Source organism: Gambusia affinis, linkage group LG13 (assembly GCF_019740435.1).
Source record: "Gambusia affinis linkage group LG13, SWU_Gaff_1.0, whole genome shotgun sequence".
NCBI lineage: Eukaryota > Metazoa > Chordata > Actinopteri > Cyprinodontiformes > Poeciliidae > Gambusia > Gambusia affinis.
Genome location: NC_057880.1, coordinates 28,113,406 through 28,134,172, shown reverse-complemented (window position 1 = coordinate 28,134,172; position 20,767 = coordinate 28,113,406). Strand labels below are relative to the sequence as shown.

Here is a 20,767-nt window from a genome sequence, read left to right as displayed (position 1 = left end):
GCGATTATTCTGGCCAGATTAATCAGAGACCATCATTCATTTCTCATGCCATCATATTTTAATGCCAGCACACAGCGATTTGATTCGATGCTCATTGTTCAGCCTCAAAAGCAAATAGATTTCCTCCATCAGTTCCATGGTAATAAAGCAGCCATGAATCTTAGTGTTAGAGTCGCAGCTGGATCAGTATTTATTTAACTGTCAGATTTTTCTGTAACACCGGGTCCGTTCAGCAGAACCGTTTCAGAACTCGGCTGGACATTTTGGACATGGAAACCGCAGAGCTCTTGACCAGAACCAGAACCGATGGCGAGTAATCTAAGGGGTACATTCCATATATGGTATTTCCTGTTTCTGACGTCCTCAAGCGTCGCTGACCAGACATGGAAGAAGCTTATTGGCTGTCACCATAGCAACGTTTATTTGCATTTTGTGTTGAAATCTTCAGTACAGTCTGCCCTCTGACAGGAATGCATGAGAGAAGACGATTGGCTCAAAACAGTCACATAAAAATCATCAATGAGGATCAATGTACGCAAACCCCGCCCCCTTCACGTGACCCCGCCCCCAACCTGAACATCCAGGTGAGTCCCTGAACTCCACAGAAGCCCTTTAGAGGCAAACATAGAAAAGATGAGTCAGTAATAAAAAGGCAACATCAACCCCCCACCCCCCACGAAGGCCCCGCCCCTGAATGACATCATCGACACATTCAACAAAGGCCTGAAGTGAAATGGTCCAGAACAAACAAAAGCCCAGCAGTGAGTCACTGAGAGCAACCAATCAGAGCACAGGCCCTCCCCTTTGCTGTCACCTGATTGGATAAGAGATGTGAGCTGAATGTGACTGAAGTGCTGCCCTCTAGTGTTGAGCAGAAATATACACAGACATCTGCAGCATATACAAACAACACAGATCCTTTATGAACAGCGAGGGCTCACTTTGATCAATTCTTCTCAAGATGAAGTGGGATTTCCAGCAAAGCGGGAGGCTTTACTCTGATTGGTTCTCTGTCACAGTTTTAACCTGAAGGTCACCTCGCCAACAAGCACTTCCTGTTTCATCCTGTTGGTTTTCTGTTGGCAACAGTGTGAAGCTTCTGAAACCCAAACCAGTGGATCTAGAACGTGACGGGTCAGAATCCCTTTAAACACAGACATAATTTTTAACAGAATGTTCCTTTTCTCTGTTGTATTCATTTAGACTGAAACTGAATGTCATCTGTGGCTTTTCAGAATAAAAGCCTGCAGCTCTTTGCATCCTTCAGTAATGTTTTAATTCACAGATTTAAATTAAATTGATTTTAAAAAGTTGCAGATGGTTGTTTTTAAGCAAAGTCAGAAACAAAAACTGAAATCTTCCAGGTTTCCTCTGATCCTCAAACTTCCTGAAAAACCAAAAACTTCCTGTTTAACTTTGAGATCAATTGGTCTCACCGCAGGAAAATCAGACTGTTTATTTGGGAAAAATTATTTTCTTTGAGAATAAAAGCCTGCCTCTGCAGCTGCAGGAAGTGTTACTATTTTTCACTGTGTCCAAAATTACAGCACCTCTGAAACTCAGTTATGCAAACTTAGTCAAAGATTGTTGGAGCGAATGTACCTGCTGAGGCTAAAATGTGTTTTATGTATTTATCCAGAGAACGCTGTTTTTAGCTCCAGACAGTTAAAATCCATTGACATTAGACGCCTGCAGGTCAGAATATTAATATCTGTTGATAAAATGGACACACCGTCAAACCACAGTGATGAAGGAAATGACATCATGTGTGGCTCTGGAGCGACTCACTCATATTGTCGGAGGAAAGGGAACAAATTCTGAAGAAACATGGCCGCCGCTGAGCCAGTTTCTGAAACACTACAAAGGAAACGAAGAGGACTGCAGATTGCTGCAATGCTTTGTTTCTTTCTCTTTATTTCTGTTTTTGGTTTCTGATATATAAAGTTGTTTTTTGTTGTTTCTTTATTATTTATGTTTGTTTACTTTGGGGACTGAGTTGTTTAATGTGAATCCTATGTCAAATGCATGACTGCCACTTGTTTTATGTTATGAAATTCAATAAATATAATGTTAAAACCGACTTATTGCCGCAGATTTCTTCAATTTCAAAGATCAGTGATTGGTCGATGTTTGTGAAACCGATCTTATTTTTCTCTGTAAAGGTCTAAAAATCAACCACTGTCCTCATTTCCTCTGCAGTGAGACAGTTAGCCCCGCCCACTCGGTTAGCCCCGCCCACCCAAGTGTTAGCAATAATCGCTCCTCTTTTACCATCTCAGGGACTTTCTATATTGGTCGCCGTTTCAGACAAAAACAATCGTTTTTTAAAGATCGGACAGAAATGTGCAGCTCTAGTGTTCACCTGCCTAGAGTGAGCAGATCAGGTGACTTCCTGTGGCGGATCGGAGGAGACCTGGAAGGTTCTGGATCAGATTCTGGAGTGTTTCTGAGAAGATGGCCGACGCCTGAAGACGTCCGGACAGTTTCTGTGGGTTTCCCGTCGAATTCCTGACAGCGGTCCTGAAATGGTCGGGCGTGAACAGGAGCTTGGAGGTCGGCGACCCTGACGGCGTCAGGCGCAGCAACAGAGACACCTGACCTGGAAGAGGCCCCGCCCCCTCTAGGAGGGCGGAGTGAGGGGAGGCAGGCCCTCGTCACTCGGCGTCGCCGTGTCGTCGCTCGTCTCCAGGCTGTCCTTCAGGCTCAGCGTGCTGTCCGAGGGGGGCGGGGTTCCTTCTGTGGCGACCCGGTTCGATGGGTCCGGGTTCTCGCCGGCGGCCGGGTCGGATCCAGCCAGAGGCAGCGTGGCGGCCACTTCGCCGGCTGCGTTCGCGTCTCCAGCCGTGTTGGGTCGGCGTGCGGCGGGCTTGGGGACGTCGACCAGCTTCCTGATGAGCCGCCACTGCATGACGCTGGTGTCCTTCCCCCCCGTGGAGATCAGGTGGCTGTCGCTGTGCAGGAAGCTGACGTTGGTCACGTGACTGCTGTGGGCGCTGTACTTGTGGCTGGGCGCCTGCGGAGACAGCGGTTAGTCCGTCGGAACGCGCCGGCCGGTTCCGGTTCTGGTTCTTGACCCACCTTGAATCTGGAGCAGGGGTAGGCGAACAGGTGAACCTTGCAGAAGTCGTCCGCCAGCGCAATCACCTTCCTGTTGTGGGACCTAACCAGAGCGTTGATGTCGGTACCATCAGAACCTTCGGGCCAGACGCCTGGAATACAGCAGCTACCATCAGAACCATCAGAACCATCAGAACCGACCCGGCCCAAGCAGAGCACTGACCAAACACGTGGTACCCCAGGACACAGGTGTAGGTGGCCCAGTCGATGTCTTTGCACTCAGAGCGGTTCCGGATCAGCTGGCAGCCGTTCTGGATGTCCCCTGGAAATACACACGGTACTACTAGAGTACTACTAGAGTACTACTAGAGTACTACTAGAGAACTACTAGAGTACTACTAGAGTACTACTAGAGAACTACTGGAGAACTACTAGAGAACTACTAGAGAACTACTAGAGTACTACTAGAGTACTACTAGAGAACTACTAGAGAACTACTGGAGAACTACTAGAGAACTACTGGAGAACTACTAGAGAACTACTAGAGAACTACTGGAGAACTACTAGAGTACTACTGGAGTACTACTAGAGAACTACTAGAGTACTACTAGAGTACTACTGGAGTACTACTGGAGAACTACTGGAGAACTACTAGAGTACTACTAGAGTACTACTGGAGAACTACTGGAGTACTACTAGAGTACTACTGGAGAACTACTGGAGAACTACTGGAGTACTACTAGAGTACTACTGGAGTACTACTGGAGAACTACTGGAGAACTACTGGAGTACTACTAGAGTACTACTAGAGTACTACTGGAGTACTACTGGAGAACTACTAGAGTACTACTGGAGTACTACTAGAGAACTACTAGAGAACTACTGGAGAACTACTAGAGAACTACTAGAGAACTACTAGAGTACTACTAGAGAACTACTGGAGAACTACTAGAGAACTACTAGAGAACTACTGGAGAACTACTAGAGAACTACTAGAGTACTACTAGAGTACTACTGGAGAACTACTGGAGTACTACTAGAGTACTACTGGAGAACTACTGGAGAACTACTGGAGTACTACTAGAGTACTACTGGAGAACTACTGGAGAACTACTGGAGTACTACTGGAGTACTACTGGAGTACTACTGGAGAACTACTGGAGAACTACTGGAGTACTACTAGAGTACTACTAGAGTACTACTGGAGTACTACTGGAGAACTACTAGAGTACTACTGGAGTACTACTGGAGAACTACTGGAGAACTACTAGAGTACTACTAGAGTACTACTGGAGAACTACTGGAGAACTACTAGAGTACTACTAGAGTACTACTGGCGAACTACTAGAGTACTACTAGAGTACTACTAGAGAACTACTGGAGAACTACTAGAGTACTACTAGAGTACTACTAGAGAACTACTGGAGTACTACTAGAGAACTACTAGAGAACTACTGGAGAACTACTAGAGAACTACTAGAGTACTACTGGAGAACTACTAGAGTACTACTAGAGTACTACTGGAGAACTACTAGAGAACTACTAGAGTACTACTAGAGTACTACTGGAGAACTACTAGAGAACTACTGGAGAACTACTAGAGTACTACTGGAGAACTACTGGAGAACTACTGGAGAACTACTAGAGAACTACTAGAGTACTACTAGAGAACTACTAGAGTACTACTAGAGAACTACTGGAGAACTACTAGAGAACTACTAGAGTACTACTGGAGAACTACTAGAGTACTACTAGAGTACTACTGGAGAACTACTGGAGAACTACTAGAGTACTACTAGAGTACTACTGGCGAACTACTAGAGAACTACTAGAGTACTACTAGAGTACTACTAGAGAACTACTGGAGAACTACTAGAGTACTACTAGAGTACTACTAGAGAACTACTGGAGTACTACTAGAGAACTACTGGAGAACTACTAGAGAACTACTAGAGTACTACTGGAGAACTACTAGAGTACTACTAGAGTACTACTGGAGAACTACTAGAGAACTACTAGAGTACTACTAGAGTACTACTGGAGAACTACTGGAGTACTACTGGAGTACTACTGGAGAACTACTAGAGAACTACTAGAGTACTACTAGAGAACTACTAGAGTACTACTAGAGTACTACTGGAGTACTACTAGAGAACTACTAGAGTACTACTAGAGAACTACTAGAGTACTACTGGAGAACTACTGGAGAACTACTAGAGTACTACTAGAGAACTACTGGAGAACTACTGGAGTACTACTAGAGAACTACTAGAGTACTACTAGAGAACTACTAGAGAACTACTAGAGTACTACTAGAGAACTACTAGAGTACTACTAGAGTACTACTAGAGAACTACTGGAGAACTACTAGAGAACTACTAGAGTACTACTAGAGAACTACTAGAGTACTACTAGAGAACTACTAGAGTACTACTTGAGTACTACTGGAGAACTACTGGAGAACTACTAGAGTACTACTAGAGAACTACTGGAGAACTACTGGAGTACTACTAGAGAACTACTGGAGAACTACTAGAGTACTACTAGAGTACTACTAGAGAACTACTGGAGAACTACTGGAGTACTACTAGAGAACTACTGGAGAACTACTAGAGTACTACTAGAGTACTACTAGAGAACTACTAGAGTACTACTAGAGAACTACTGGAGAACTACCGGAGAACTACTAGAGAACTACTAGAGTACTACTAGAGTACTACTAGAGAACTACTGGAGAACTACTAGAGAACTACTAGAGTACTACTAGAGTACTACTAGAGAACTACTAGAGTACTACTAGAGTACTACTGGAGAACTACTAGAGTACTACTAGAGAACTACTAGAGAACTACTGGAGTACTACTAGAGAACTACTGGAGAACTACTGGAGAACTACTAGAGTACTACTAGAGTACTACTAGAGAACTACTAGAGTACTACTAGAGTACTACTAGAGAACTACTGGAGAACTACTAGAGAACTACTAGAGTACTACTAGAGTACTACTAGAGTACTACTAGAGAACTACTGGAGAACTACTGGAGTACTACTGGAGTACTACTGGAGAACTACTAGAGTACTACTAGAGTACTACTAGAGTACTACTAGAGTACTACTGGAGAACTACTGGAGTACTACTGGAGTACTACTGGAGAACTACTGGAGTACTACTGGAGTACTACTGGAGAACTACTAGAGTACTACTGGAGTACTACTGGAGAACTACTAGAGTACTACTAGAGTACTACTGGAGAACTACTAGAGTACTACTAGAGAACTACGGGGGAACTTCATTGTGATATCAGTGTGCGAACTCACAGTAGAGGATCTCGTAGTCCCCAGAGTTGGACATGATGAACTTGTTGTCAGGTGACCAGTCCAGGTGTGTGATGTAGCTGGAATGACCCTGGAGAGACATTCAAGGGAATCAGGATATTTGTAAAACCTGATGATGGTGGACTGGTTCTGGTCTTGGTTCTAATTCTGGTTCTACTTGTAGTTCAGGTCCTGAAAACCAGGGTTCTGATTGGATGGAACCAAGTGTGGCTGTGGTTCTGCAAGGTGGAGGAGAAAGGCATGATGAGTGGATCCCGACCAGATCTTTGCTCTCGGCGTCCAGAACAAACCACCTGGAGACATGTAAGAGTGCAGAGCGACCAATCAGAAGGTTAGGGAGGCGGGCGCAACCAATCAGAAGCAGACGCAGCCACGACATCGCTGACCTTCCGGAGTGCGTTCCTATGACAACTACGGCTCCACTGGGATGGAACTCCGCACAGTGTCCGTGTTCCTGCAGGAGCAACACACCCGTCAGTCCTCCAACCAATCAGCAGGCCCCAATCACAAGTCCCGCCCCCTCACCTCCAGAGTGCGGCTCCACTGCAGGCTGTGATCCAGAGAGTTCCAGAGACAAACCATCTGGTCCTGAGCGCAGGTCAGGAACTGCTCCCTGCTGGGTGGATCCCGACCAGATCTTTGCTCTCGGCGTCCAGAACAAACCACCTGGAGACATGTAAGAGTGCAGAGCGACCAATCAGAAGGTTAGAGACCCTGAATGCACAACCAATCAGAGAGAGAGAGACCCTGAAGCTGACCTTCCGGAGAGAGACAGAGACCTGAATGGCTCCACTGAGAGAGAACCCTGAGTGTCCGTGTTCCTGCAGAGAGAGAGACACCCTGAAGTCCTCCAACCAATCAGAGAGAGCCCCAATGAGAGAGAGTCCGCCCCTCACCTCCAGAGAGAGAGAGACCCTGCAGGCTGTGATCCAGAGAGTTCCAGAGACAAACCATCTGGTCCTGAGCGCAGGTCAGGAACTGAATGCACTGGGGTGGGTGGCCAGAAGGCACGCACAGAGAGAGAGTCCCTGAATGCATGAGACAGAGACCCTGAATGCACAGAGAGAGAGACCCTGAATGCACCGCAGAGAGAGAGAGAAAGACACTGAATGCACCGCAAAGAGAGAGAGAGACCCTGAATGCACCGCAAAGAGAGAGAGAGAGACCCTGAAGGCACCGCAGAGAGAGAGAGACCCTGAAGGCACCGCAGAGAGACAGAGACCCTGAATGCACCGCAGAGAGAGAGAGAAAGACCCTGAATGCACCGCAGAGAGAGAGAGAAAGACCCTGAATGCACCGCAAAGAGAGAGAGAGAGACCCTGAAGGCACCGCAGAGAGAGAGAGACCCTGAATGCACCGCAAAGAGAGAGAGACCCTGAATGCACCGCAAAGAGAGAGAGACCCTGAAGGCACCGCAAAGAGAGAGAGACCGTGTAGGTTCCCTCTGTGATGTCATGTCATCATGTGACCTCACCTGAACCTCCACCTGGAAGCCGTCGTTGAAGGTCCCTCTAAGGACAAAGTTTCTGGACGTCCCGACCAGAAACTCGTCCCCCTTTCCCTCCGCCAGCGCCCGGATGTTCCCGTACTGATCCGGGACCTGAGAACACATGGGGGGGTTAGGGTCTGTATCTCTCCGTCTCTCTCTCTCTGTGTGTGTGTGAGACCTCGATGTCGCGTTCCAGCTGCAGCTGCTGGTCCCACAGGACGATCCTGCGGTCTTTTCCTCCTCCGGTCAGCAGCGAGCCGCTCCGCATGTCACACATGCAGAAAACTCCTTTCTCATGAGCTTCGATTGGCCGCAGATCGGTCCTCATGTGGAAGGCTGCACGCACACACACACACACACACACACACAGCAGTGAGTGTCTGAGCCAACACCTGGACCTCATCAAGGTGCAGCTCAGGTCTGATGATGTCCCCCTCTGACCTTGCGGCGCCTTGCCCGTGGGCGCCTCGGCAGAGTTCCGGGTCCAGACCAGCAGCTGTCCAGACGAGTCTCCGGTCACGATGTCGCCGTTGCTCCGGAAGGTCAGGCACTGGATGAACTTGGGCCGGTCGTGACTCTGACCACAGAAGAGGAAATGATGGATCATGTGACCTGCCGGGTTCTGTCCTACTGAACCAACCAGTTGGCCACCAGAACCAGAACCAGCTTGGTGCAACTGGTCCGTTTCTAGACCAGCAAACTAAAGGTTTTCCTCTCATGCGGATGATTTTCAGTCACTCAGGGTTCTACTGGTTCTACTGGGATCATGAGCTGCAGCTCAGTACAGAATCCCTTTGGCCAGTAATAAGGCGGGTGGTGCTAAAGGTTCTGCTGGGTTCTGCTCACCCCGAAGAGTCCCTGCTTGCGCAGCAGTGAGTTCCCGTTCCAGGCCCAGAAGAAGATGTGGAACTTCCCACAGGTAACGATCGTGTTCGGGTCGGTCGGGTGGAACTCCACGGCCAGAACCACGTCGGTGGTCGTCTGTAAGGAGACGACGGTACCACTTAGAACCGGCTCCATACCTGTCAGAACCAGGTACCAGAACACCCCAGCCAGTACCGGTTGCAGACCCGGGAGAACCCGGTCAGAACCAGCTCACCTTGATCTCTGCGATCTTGGACTTCTTCTGCCAGTCCCAAACCGTCAACATGTGGTCGTTGCAGTCATCGATGACACTCAGGTGCTGACCCGAGTCCTGAAACATGGAAACCCGTTAGGAAGGTTCTACAGAACCAGAATGTGCATAATGGACACTCACGGCTTTGGAGAACGCCAGAGACCCGACGCCGCGTTCAAAGGTTCCCAAACCGATGACCTGCAGGGTGGACAGGCTGACGCTGTCCCAGACCCGGACATGAGGCTGCAGCGCCTGAAACGGACCGCACAGAACCAGTCAGAACCAGTCAGGTTCCACATTCAGAGGGCGAGGTCCCAACCAGACTTCAGTCTTTGGTGGTTGAGTTTTGACCCGACCCGTTCAAACGGTTCTGACCGTTTCAACACACACAAATATATGAATATATTAGAGTTGTTCCGATCGATCGGCCATCGATCATAATCGGCCGATTTCCATGAAAAAGTGTCTGATCGGTGATCGATCACCGTCTCCTGCTTCCTTCTCGCTGCGCAGCAACAAATCATGTCGTGTGAAACTTTAACGCTCAGAGAGAAAATGACCTCGGGTCCAAATGAACGAATCTAATGTGAAATTTAGAAACAACAACTTGACAGTTTGGCTGCATGGAGGACCAACGTAAGGAAAAGACGACATCCGGATCCGGTCAGCAGGTAGAGCAGCACAGCTACCAACACGATTAGAACGACGGTCAGAAAGCTGAACAATAGTAGCCAGCAGCTCATGATTGTTTATTTTGATGAAACCTCCATTTGACTTTGATACGTTTCTGTCTTGAAGTCTGATTATTACCAGCGACTTTGGGCTCGTTTTTTCTAAAGTCACTTGCAAATTTAATGAGTCGGCTTCGGTTTTCTGGGCTTGTTTTTGAAGGTGAAGCTGCTCATTTAGAAATAAGCAGAGACACAAAAACCCCCAGAATTTGACTGACATCCAGGTAGTTCCCGTCAGACTCTCCCTGTCCATCATTTCCTGGATGATCCGTCCAAATGTCTTTGTTAATGTCCAGATAATATGAATATGTATTAATGTAATAATATTTATGAATGATGTCACAGCTCATATGGAAAACTTTTAACATGGAGACTAATATGAACAGATCAATAAATGTGAAAACAGCCACCAATGAACCAGTTTGTCAAGTTGCACAACTGAACGTGATTCGAATCATTAATGTTAAAATAAGTGTCACTAATCTGTGCAGCCATCTGATTGGTGGAGCCGCAGGATGCAGCAAATCAGGGCCGTAACACAGAGGGGGCTGCATGGGGGCTCTGAAATCCTATCTAGAGTTTTACAGACAATAGTGGAACAAAGAAAAACACAAATAAATTACTAAAGGGTTTGTTTTTTTGGACTATTGTAACCATTAAACGATTTATTCTTCAGCTCCAGATTGTTTAATGGTTCAACAATGAGACACATTGTTGATGTTTAGAAAATAAACAGCAAAACTCTGTAATTTTACATTGATTGGAGGAAGGTTGTTGTCAGCAGATGCTGAAAGTAACTAAAATGTTGTGTAAGTTACTTTAAAAAAAAAGTGGTAAATTATGTTTTTCAGGTAAAAATTGAATTAGATATTGAATCATTGAATTATTGAGTCGTCAGTAATCTAAGTTACTTTTTCAAGGAGTAATTAGTAATTCAATTAAAGTTACTTTTTCAAAGTAACTTTGCCATCACTGCATATAAAGCTATTGTGCTGAGAACTAAAATCTGCTGGTTCCCCCAACAGAACCTTCCCATTCTGGGAACGGAACCGGTTCTGCTTACGCGTCCGTCTTTGTCCACTCCGGCGATCTGTCCGGTGGCGATCCGAATCTTGTCCGGATGGATGGCCAGACTGCGGACAGAGAGTGATGACATCACCAACAGCAGCAGCCAACGGTGGAGCAGGAAGTGACGGCGAGCGATTCCTCACCACTTGATGCAGTCGGTGTGTCCGAGGTAATGCCTCTGGGTCCGTTCCTCGTAGCTGAACAGAACCGCCACGGACGCGATGAAGTAGACTATCTCTCCGGTGGGAAGCAGGTAGACGTTGGCCCGGCAGTCCCGACCGCGGTACCCGTACCTGCAGAGGGTCAAGGAGCACCGGAACCGCGCCTGAGGTTCTACTGGACCGCCTGGAGTTCTGGGCTCCATCTGGGGCTCTATTAGTCTAACTGGTGGTACTGGTTCAGCGACTGGTTGGAAGGATACACCCATTCCAGCTTGAGTCGTTCTGGAGGAAGCTCGGCCCGAACCTCGTCGTAGTTCTCCACGTCTGACGGGATGAACATGGTGATTGGTCGACCTCGCATGAACATCTTGATAGAGTTTCCCTCTGAAACAACAAACAGAACCGAGGTTCGGGTCAGACGGGTCACTGCTGCAACAGAACCGGTCAGAACAGAACCTCCAGCCCGAAGGTTTTGTTGACAGAATCCCAGAAGGAAAGCCTCCAACCCCAGAGCCAGAGCAGGTGAGAAGCAGGTAAGCCTTGGAACAGGTGAGGGACAGGGGAGGTAAAGTCACCCAGAGGGAGCCGATAAAAATATCAGGGACTCAGATATTCAGAGCCGTTGCTGCAGCGTTGCTGCAGAGACGGCCTGCGATTGGCCCGATTTGAACACAAGGAACCGATGTGATTCGCTGTGAAGCTTTGAAAAAGTTCAGGCTCCAATCAGGGCGCTTTAGTTTGTTCTTGCAGATCATAAACAAGGAAGAGGCGGATCAACGTAAGGAAATGATGACAGGGTTAGGGTATCAGCATCCGTCAGCAGGTGGTGAGTGAGCCAGACAATGGAAGCACACAGAGGGAGGTGATTGGTTCAGAAACAGATAGTGTTACAGCTAGCGTTAGCCAGCTTGCTGTTAGCCAGCTAGCTAGCTTCAGCTGAACTTACCAGCGAGGCTGTTTTTCTCTCGGGTCGACATTTTGGCTGGTTTGAGACAGAGACACGGTCACATGGTCACTCGACAACAAGAACATGGAGTCTGACAGACTACAGGCCAGAAAACATCTGGAGCATCTGGATTCCTATTGGCTGGTACACAGCGATGATGATGATGATGATGATGATGGGTGTGGTGTGTTTGGCGAGGAAGGACAACCTACCTTGGCTAACCACTGGGTCTTTGTGCCTGAAAGAGCAGAAAACATTCATTACTCTCCTCCGTAATCGGACCCGACACTCACAGGTTCTCAAGTAACCTCAGTTTGGGACTTGGGTTATTAAATCCCAAGTGTGTGTGTGTGTGTGTGTGTGTGTGTCGTACTTGTCTGCGTTCTTCACCACTTTGGCCAGCAGCTTGGAGGTAGACGCCGCCTTCACCAGCTTGTTCCGGTTCTTCTCTGCTGAATCCCAGTTGCTGCTCTGAGATCGCTCCATTCCTGAAGACCGCTTTACACTGGGACCCCTGGAGACACACACACACACACACACACACACACAGTGAGCAGCAGGAATCACTGAACTCTCATCAGGTTCATCAGGACTTCTTTTATTCATTGGAGCTTCTGATGTTCCTCAGAAACAACAGAGAGACTTCCTGCCTCACAAACAGCCAAAGCACCAGGAGACGCAATCAGAACCCGGAGGGGGAGGAGTCAGAGGGGAGGAGTCAAAAGCAAGGCAGGATCAAGGTGATGAGTGAACCGTTTCATTTCAAACACCTTCAGCTCATTTCAGCAGTGAAGAAGAATCAGAGAGGATCCTGGAGGAAGATGCTTAAGGTGGTCTGAAAGTGTTAAGGTAGCCTGAGGAGATCAGAAAGAACATTATGAAGAGTTTGTTGCTATGGAAACAGACCTTGCACACAATACCCCACTTTGCTAGTTAGAAGCTCGTGACCCGGGTTCTACAGGTCAGTTAGCAGTTTGAAGGTCATAGGTTGGCCAGCAGGGTAGTTAATGGGTAAGTTATTTATCAGGTTACAGTTTGTAGGTAGTTAGCTGGTTACAGTTAGCTGGTTGTAGTTGGTTAGCAGGTTAAAGTATCCAGTAAGAAGGAAATAAGCAGAACAGCATTCAGGGCTGCAGCTCATGCATTAAGGCAGTTTCAAAGTTCCTCCCACTCTTAATCCTGATTGGCTGATCAAGAATATCCTCAGCCAATCAGGTGCACAGAAAGCCTCAGAGACGAGGTTAGTAGGTGAAGTCAGAGCAGCATCAGCAGGAAAACAGGTCAGATGCAGCCAACAAATCAGGAAGTGGAACCTTTTAGGGGCGTGGCCTTTGGTGCCGTCAGGGGGCGGGGCCGACCTCTGGGGGGGGTGGGACGGGATGGGGGACGAGTGATTGGGTGACAGCTCCTTTAGGGGCGGAGCTTCCTCACGCTCCTGGATCTCCTCCATGTGGGAGCGCTGACCGCTCGCCTCCTTCTTCTTCTCTGAGCCGCTGTGAACAGAACCGGGACCATGAGACAGCGCCAAGCTTCGGTTCTGATGGGTTCTACTCTGATTCTGGTCGGGTCTGCTCTGGTTCTAAAGTTTCTACTGCCCTCTGGTCGGTTCTGGAGCTCCCCAGGGTCTGGTTCTGCCGGGCCCAGTGCTGACCCGGTGAGTTCTTACCTCTTGGCGGCCGAAGACACCGTCTCCTTCCTGGTGACGGAGGCGGAGTCTCTCTTGCGTCCGGGCGTGCCGCCGTTGGCGATGCAGGACAGAGACGAGGCTTCGCGCATGGCGGCGCCGCCTGCAGGGGGCAGCGTAGCTGGTGACCGAGCCTTGCAGCGTGTATCCATGGCAACAGGTGGAGGTGCCTTACCTTTGGCTCCGTGCTGCTTCCTGTTGGCCCCAGAATCCTCAGACGCGGCGAGGCGGCGCAGCACGTCGGCGAGCGCGGCCTTCATCACCGTCAGCTCGTCTTCCTGCTGCTGGACGCGCAGCTCCAGCGCAGACAGACGGTCGTTGACGTCGGAGACGCTGGTCGCCGACATGCTGTCATCTGCACAGACACCAGAACCCGCTCAGAACCGCAGCATCACAACCAGAACCGGAGGCCCGTTCGATGGTTCCAAGTGTAAGAACATCTGGGGGGGGGAGGTCTTCCCTACACTGTGACCTTTCACCCCTGCATGTTTCCCTTCTGCCACACCAGGTTTGAATCTGTGGGTGATTAACAGCCTGTAGAAGAAGTGAGGATCCAACCCGAACCCGGTCACAGGTTCTGATCCGACAAGACCTGATTGGATCTGAAACCAGTTCTGGCCCAGTTATTTTAATAAAACCCGTCAGGGTACCAAAACCCAAAGGAGCAGAACCGACCCTGAGAACTGATCCCGAGATCACAAGATGAAATGGGACCAGCAGAACGGAGCAGTGGACTGGATCAGAACCAAAACAATAAGGTCAAGCTCCAGTCCTGGAGGTCCGCTGCCCTGCTGAGCCTCTGTTGCAGCAGCTGAACAGAATAATGAGGTCATGAAGGTTCTGGAGAACCGACCCACACCAGGAGGTCGTGTTTGTTTGGTACCTGAGGCTCATCTAAAGCCTGCAGGACTGGAGCTGGACACCCCTGCACTGATGGACCGTCCAATCAGCTTCCAGTAGAGGACTATGTGTGGCCCAACCTGGGGCTCCAGCACCAACTGAGGACCACTGCTGCCCTTGGTTTCTACTGGGCCGTTCGACCCAGTTGGACCTGAATTGTGCTGAACTTGGAGACTAGAAACGATTCTATTCCTCCAGGTTCAGCTGGGTTCTGCTACCTGAACTAGCTGCACCCAGCTGGGACCACACTAGAACCCGGTTCTGGCAGGTTTGGACTCTGTACAGCCTCCTGCGGGTGGAGGTGTTGGTTTTGTGGCCCTGCAGCGGCCAGAGGGGCGGTGCAGCCTCTTCCTGAAACAAACAGCAGTGACACGTGTAAACCCGCCAGAGGCGCGTGGGGCCCTCACCTTCCTACCTGTGCACGAGCAGGTGAGCAGGTTCGGTTCGGTTCTGGGTGCGTCGGGTCCCGTACTCACCCAAACTTCCGGTGAAGCCGTCCATTTTCCAGCAGAAAGGCGGGAGTCTGAGTTGAAGGCCTGCGGGAGGAGGAGCGCACACCGCGGGCCTCCGTCCGGGGTTTTCCGCCGCGGAGGAGGAGAGCCGGAAAGGGTTCAGGCTCCGCCGCGCTGCGCGCCGTGGCCGGCCGTCACAGAGGCCGAGGATCCGCCGCTGAGCTGCGGGCTGGAGGGGAGAGCCGGACGGCGGGGAGAAAAGCAAGAAGAGCCGCGGAGCCGCGACGCTGCTGCGCGTTTCCGACTGGCTGCTGTGGCTGGAGAGGAGCCGAAAGGAGCCGAGGATAGCCGAGCGTAGGAGGAGGTCTGAGAAAGAAGCGCAGCATCGCCACCTGGTGGTTACTTTATGATACACGATCATTAACTGACATTTCAGCTGCTGAAGTTGAAAAGGTTAAAGGTCAAAACTGGGTGGACCGATTGGATCAATGAAGCAAAAGACGTAAGAAGAGGAAAAGTCACTTTTATTATGCTGAATATAAAAAAGATTAAAATTCACTTTGTAAAAAAAGCCAAAACTCACTCCCTTCAAAATAAAAGCTCCCCAATGAGGCTGGGTCAATAATCTGATCAACCAATCATTTCCTTGATCAATCAGAGAATATTCAAGCACAACTTTATTCAGACCAACGTGTTTTCCAGTGTCGGTATTCACATTCATTAAAGAGCGGGTCATGTGACCTGAACAGAACCAGAACCAGACTGGTAACGTGGTGGCTGTAGTTGCTGCTGTTCAGGTGATCAGACGTGATGAAGGCCAGCGATCGGTTCTGGAAGGCCTCTCAGGTGAAGCAGGAAGTGAAGGCATCAGGTGCAGACAAAACAAGGTGGCGCTCTTCAGCAGAGTAATACGACGTTCAGTCAGACATTTTCAGTAACCATAGCAACGAGCACATCAGAGGAAGACCGCACTGGAAGAAGATGAAGGCACATGCAACTCAGCAGCCAGGCGCAAAACACCTGGCCGAGGCTCCGCCCTTGCAGGCAGAGGCTCCGCCCTCACAGGCTGAGGCTCCGCCCTCACATGCCTCAATGGCTGAATTTGACCTTTTCAATGTCGGCGATCAACGTTCGGGCCAGGTAGATCCCCACCATCTGTCAGAGAGAGAGGTGCAGGTAAACTACAGATTACTTTAGGCAGATCCAGAACATCTGAACCAGTCTAGGCTTAACAGGTAGTTGGGTCGGGTTCTGGTCGGGTCCTGGTACCTGCAGCAGAGAGATGACGATGAAGATGAAGGCCACGGTGTACAGGTTGCGTGGCAGCCATTCCTCCAGTGCCGGGATGCACCCTCTGACGAAGATTTTTTCACGCCATTCCTTCTGTTGGGCCAACAGAACCTCTCAGATCCAACAGAACCTCTCAGAACCAACAGAACCTCTCAGAACCAACAGGAACAGCTGAACTCACCTCCTCCTTCTTCCTGATATCGTAGCCACACTGGGTGTTCAGCACCGAGTCCTGAAAGAGCAGAACCAGGATTACCAAGTGGGTTCAGATCGGAACAGGATTCGTGGCAGGCCCGGGTGGGTTCAGATCGGAACCGGACTCACGGCGGGGTCGGGAATGCAGCAGGAGAACGGGACGCCACACTTCTCCCGGCTCTGATGGGTCCCGTTGCAGCTGAAATAGACGTTCAGGTTCCAGTCGTTGGGTTCCTGGGCTCCGCAGCAGTGGTTCTGTTCGGGGAGAACCGGGTCAGTACTTGACAGGCCGCGGGGATACCGGCGGTACCCGGGGGGCCGTACCATCTTCTGCAGAGAGTCGATGAGGTTCTGCAGGTCGATGTCGTCCCGGTACGCCTTGATGTTCTGCAGGAAGATGTTGTTGATCCACTCTCGGACCTGGCTCTGGAAAACCACGGCCAGAACCGCCACGGTCAGCTCCAGGAAGAAGATGAACCCGATCACCCCGGAGAACTGGGCCGGAACACATCAGGTCAGAACCCCATCGCCCCGGAGAACTGAACTAGAACCAGCTCTGACCCGGAACCAGTGCAGGTCCAGAACCGGGGCCTGGTTCTGGACCTGCAGACTGATTCTAACCCGTAGTAGCCCGACCAGGTGACCTTTGACCTGGCTTCGGGTGTGATTTATAAACGTGTCTATGCAGATTCTGGTTGCCATGGCAACAGGTTCTGCTTTGTTTGAAATCAATCAGAAATGGATCAGAACCAAAGTCAGCGATTAAAGCTGCTGGTTCTGAACCAGACCCCTCCCCCCACTGGTTCTGGTCCACTCCACAGCTCTAAATGTTGCGTGGGTCAGAACCAGAACCGGGTCAGACGTACAAACTTGAGCAGGCAGATGTTCTCCCGCAGCGCTCCCACGCAGCCGGCGAAGCCCAGGATGAAGGTGACTCCGCCCACCACCAGAACCAGCCAGACCGGGTCAAAGCCACGCAGCTGGGTCACCCGGGTCAGGTCCAACAGAACCCCCTGCAGACAGAACAGGCTGGTCAGTTCTGCCCACAGTAAAGTGGTCTCGGTTCCGCGATCCGGTCGCCTCACCTTCTCGCTCCACGCCCAGAACCCGATGGCAATGAAGGCGGCTCCGGCCAGCTGCAACAGAACCAGAACCAGAGTCACACTGAGGGAAGAACCGAGGTTCTGCAACCAGAACCGGACCTGAAAGTACTGACTGGATAAACAAACCGAACCAGAACCAGACTGTTTCCTGGTTGCTCTTTGACAACTTCCTGTGTCATTTCCTGCTGCCAAGAAGCTCCAGCATGTCGCTGACATCACTTCCTGGTTTCTGCATGACAACAGGAAGCGAGAAGGTTCTGGTTCTGGCGGGTCAGGTGACTCACCCAGAAGATGATGTTGTAGCTGAACATCAGGTACTTGTAGCAGCAGCTGACCTCAGGGTTGTCATAGCGATAGTAGTACATCTGGAGACACACAGCGCACACTGGGTGAACTGGTTTCACTGGGAGACACTGCAGCAGCACCAGCTGGGCCAAACTGATCCGGAGCTTTACCAGTACAGAACCAGAACCTGGACTGGTCGGATCCCATCTTTTCTTAGACAACAAATGTGAATCTGCTTGGACTTCCTGTTTCCTACAAGATGGCAGCTGGTGCAGTCCACCTTTAAAAGCTGCAAAGCTACATTTAAAGGACAGTTTATCTCCACCAGAGATAAAAGAACGGTTCAGATAAGCTTGCAGCTGCTAACGTGGCTATGCTAAACATAGCTTCTAGCTACATGCTTTGCTCAGGATGCAGGAGGGAAAACTTGACAGACAGGAGGAAACCTGATTAAAGACAAAAGACATAAAGCTGCCCATCTAAAGCACCTCTTCCCTTAACACGGCGAGGTGAAGAGGCAAGAGGTGAGAAACACAAAACCAAACACAATGTCGACTCTGAGAATTACAAGACACGATCAGTTGGGCTGCAACTGGAAACATCAACGAGAGAAATGGGGAAACCATTTCGAAGGGCTGAACAAATCTCTGGAGTTCTGCCATGAAGAGGATCGGGACTCACTGCTGCAGGTTCTGGGATTTAAAATGGACAAAACCAGAGGCTGCGGCAGTCGCCTCGGCGATAGATGAGGTCCACAGAGCGACAGGATGGAGGCTCCGTCGCTGACCAGCCTGCGATCATCAGGTTCAGTCCAGAACCACGTGATTCACCTCATGGAAGGGAACCAAGAAACACGACTACCTGAAGGATCTGAGAGGAACCTGCAGCCGGCTGACAGGAGGCCGGAGAAGAGCCGCAGACCGAATCTATCAGCAATACAGCAACATCAATGGGAAAGGAACCATGAGGCTGTACAGAGTAGTAATAACACAGTTATAACCTAATCACTTTCATTGGTTTGCTTCCTAAAGGAGGTGAAATCTGGTTCTGCAGCTTCACATTTATTATTTTATTTAATAATAAAATCTGATTCATGCTTTTATTATTGATTATTAGAAATAAAGAGGACAAGTCTGTTTGTTTCTGCCAAAATAAGAGAGCAGATTTTATTTTGTCTGGAAACAGAACCAGATGTTTGTCTGTCAGTAACAGGTCAGCAGGGGGCGCTGTTCTACAAGGGCCATTCAGAGGAGACATCAGACATGATGGTAGATGGATTATTCCAGAAGTTATTGATCAGACACAGTACATATTAAGAAATATTTATTATTTATTTTGTTCATTAACTACAGAACTCATCCAATCCAGAACCATCCGATTCAGAACGGGCCGAGTCCACACATGGAGAGATAAACAGTCTCTAGACCAGGGGTGGGCAGTCCTGGTCCTGGAGGGTCTTTTGTCTGACTAGTTTGGACGTTGTGGACAAAATGATGGACTCAGACAAAACTGAGACTCTTACTATTAAAATCCATATGAAGTTAACAATCATAGGACAGATTATTGGAAATTTAACAAAATTTTGCTACAAAATCTTCTAAGGAAGGAAAGTCACCTTTGGTCAATGTTGGGAACTAATGAAACAGGAAGTTCTAAAGATGAGGTTCGGATCAAATATGATGATGATTATTATTATTTTACCAGTTTTCCTCTGAGCTCAGCATCATTCACTCAACCTAACCCGTCCAACTGGAACGGTTCTGGTCGGGTTCTGGTCCGGAGAAAGAACCTTTAACGCTCCACTCAGAACCACCTGACAGAGTTCGATCCCCAGGTCCAGTTCGGGTCAAAGCAAGATGTTCCAGAACCTTGACCCGAGTCTGGGTCATTAGGGCGTACTGTCCCTTTCAAACGGAACCGTAAAACCCAACTGAGCTGAACTAGGAACCGACAGAAAATGGATCATGATCCGGTTAAAAAAACCTTTCAGGTCAAAGTTCTTTCTAATCTCTGACCTTTGACCCCCAACCCTTTACATGACGGTAACATCCCATCATAACCCCGGAAGCGGCGGCAGGCTGACAGAGTGAAACCGACTCACAACCCGGTTCTACCAGAACCGAACCGGCTTCCAGCTGGTTGAGTTCTGCTCTAGAGCCTTAAGTCTGAGGTTGGTCCATTAGTTCTGGTTCTCAGTCTGGACCGAACCGGAAGTAGTTGGTGCTAACGGAGCTCTAAAACCCGAAAATGGAAGCGGAACCTGAGCGAAATCATTCTGGGTCAGAACCGTTCTCCTCACCTTTCGGATCGATCAGATGATCAATAACTGCTCTTCTTCTTCTTCTTTGTCTGCTGTTCTTCCTTTGCTCCAACTCAGTCCTCCTCTTCCTCTTCTTGTACTCCTGCTCTTCTTCTACGGTTGTTTACCACTAGGCCGGCTGGCGGTGGCTCTAGCGCCGCCAGCCGGCAGGGAGCGGAAGCTACAGTGTTATGCTGGGAAAAGGGTGCCCTGTCGCTTTAAACCCTCGCATGTTGTATTAGCTGGAAAACGGACTGAAATATGACCGAAAAAGAAACTTTTAAAGATATTCGTAATATTATCATGTTTCTTAACCACTGTATATTGTCCTATTGATATGAAATTTGCAGCTCAGAGAAGAAAATGTAGAAAATATATTTTTTCATTTTTATCTCTTTATTTTTCTAAGTTAGCAGGAGATTTCATATTTCGGCAAAAGGCTATTATTAGTCTACCAATATCTGCATCCCCAGTCAATTTCCCCAAATATTGTCTTATGGATATGAAACTTATACCTGCAGCCCAGAGAACAGGTACAATGCGCGTTCCCGCGACAGGGCGCATTTCTCGGAATAACCCTGTTCTGTCTATCAGTGCTACCTCGTCAGATTTTCCTACCGTAGCACGGATAGATGGCTAAGTCTATCTGTCCGT

General features: G+C 49.1%; 2 protein-coding genes across 2 annotated transcripts; both read right to left on the bottom strand.

The window, feature by feature from the left end:
- Positions 1–397: 397 nt before the first annotated feature.
- Positions 398–15,452, bottom strand: LOC122842769 (echinoderm microtubule-associated protein-like 4). The gene is given in 25 exon segments (XM_044136913.1): positions 398–3,013; positions 3,079–3,209; positions 3,281–3,379; positions 6,376–6,502; positions 6,551–6,686; positions 6,780–6,847; positions 6,919–7,059; positions 7,152–7,214; positions 7,345–7,443; positions 7,796–7,993; positions 8,061–8,218; positions 8,324–8,459; positions 8,729–8,863; positions 8,982–9,077; positions 9,141–9,251; positions 10,794–10,863; positions 10,942–11,091; positions 11,220–11,343; positions 11,906–11,941; positions 12,118–12,143; positions 12,279–12,419; positions 13,219–13,398; positions 13,572–13,692; positions 13,765–13,944; positions 14,966–15,452. Coding segments are annotated over 25 exon segments (3,516 nt in total). The 5' UTR covers positions 15,363–15,452; the 3' UTR covers positions 398–2,620.
- On the bottom strand, positions 15,449–20,393 carry tspan14 (tetraspanin 14). Its single transcript, XM_044137309.1, has 9 exons — positions 20,114–20,393; positions 17,814–17,894; positions 17,512–17,562; positions 17,293–17,439; positions 16,751–16,921; positions 16,556–16,681; positions 16,413–16,463; positions 16,211–16,324; positions 15,449–16,096 (listed from the first exon to the last, which is right to left on the bottom strand). The coding sequence occupies exons 2-9, from the start codon at positions 17,892–17,894 to the stop codon at positions 16,031–16,033; spliced, it is 807 nt and encodes a 268-aa protein (XP_043993244.1). The 5' UTR covers positions 20,114–20,393; the 3' UTR covers positions 15,449–16,030.
- Between the last annotated feature and the right edge of the window lie 374 nt (positions 20,394–20,767).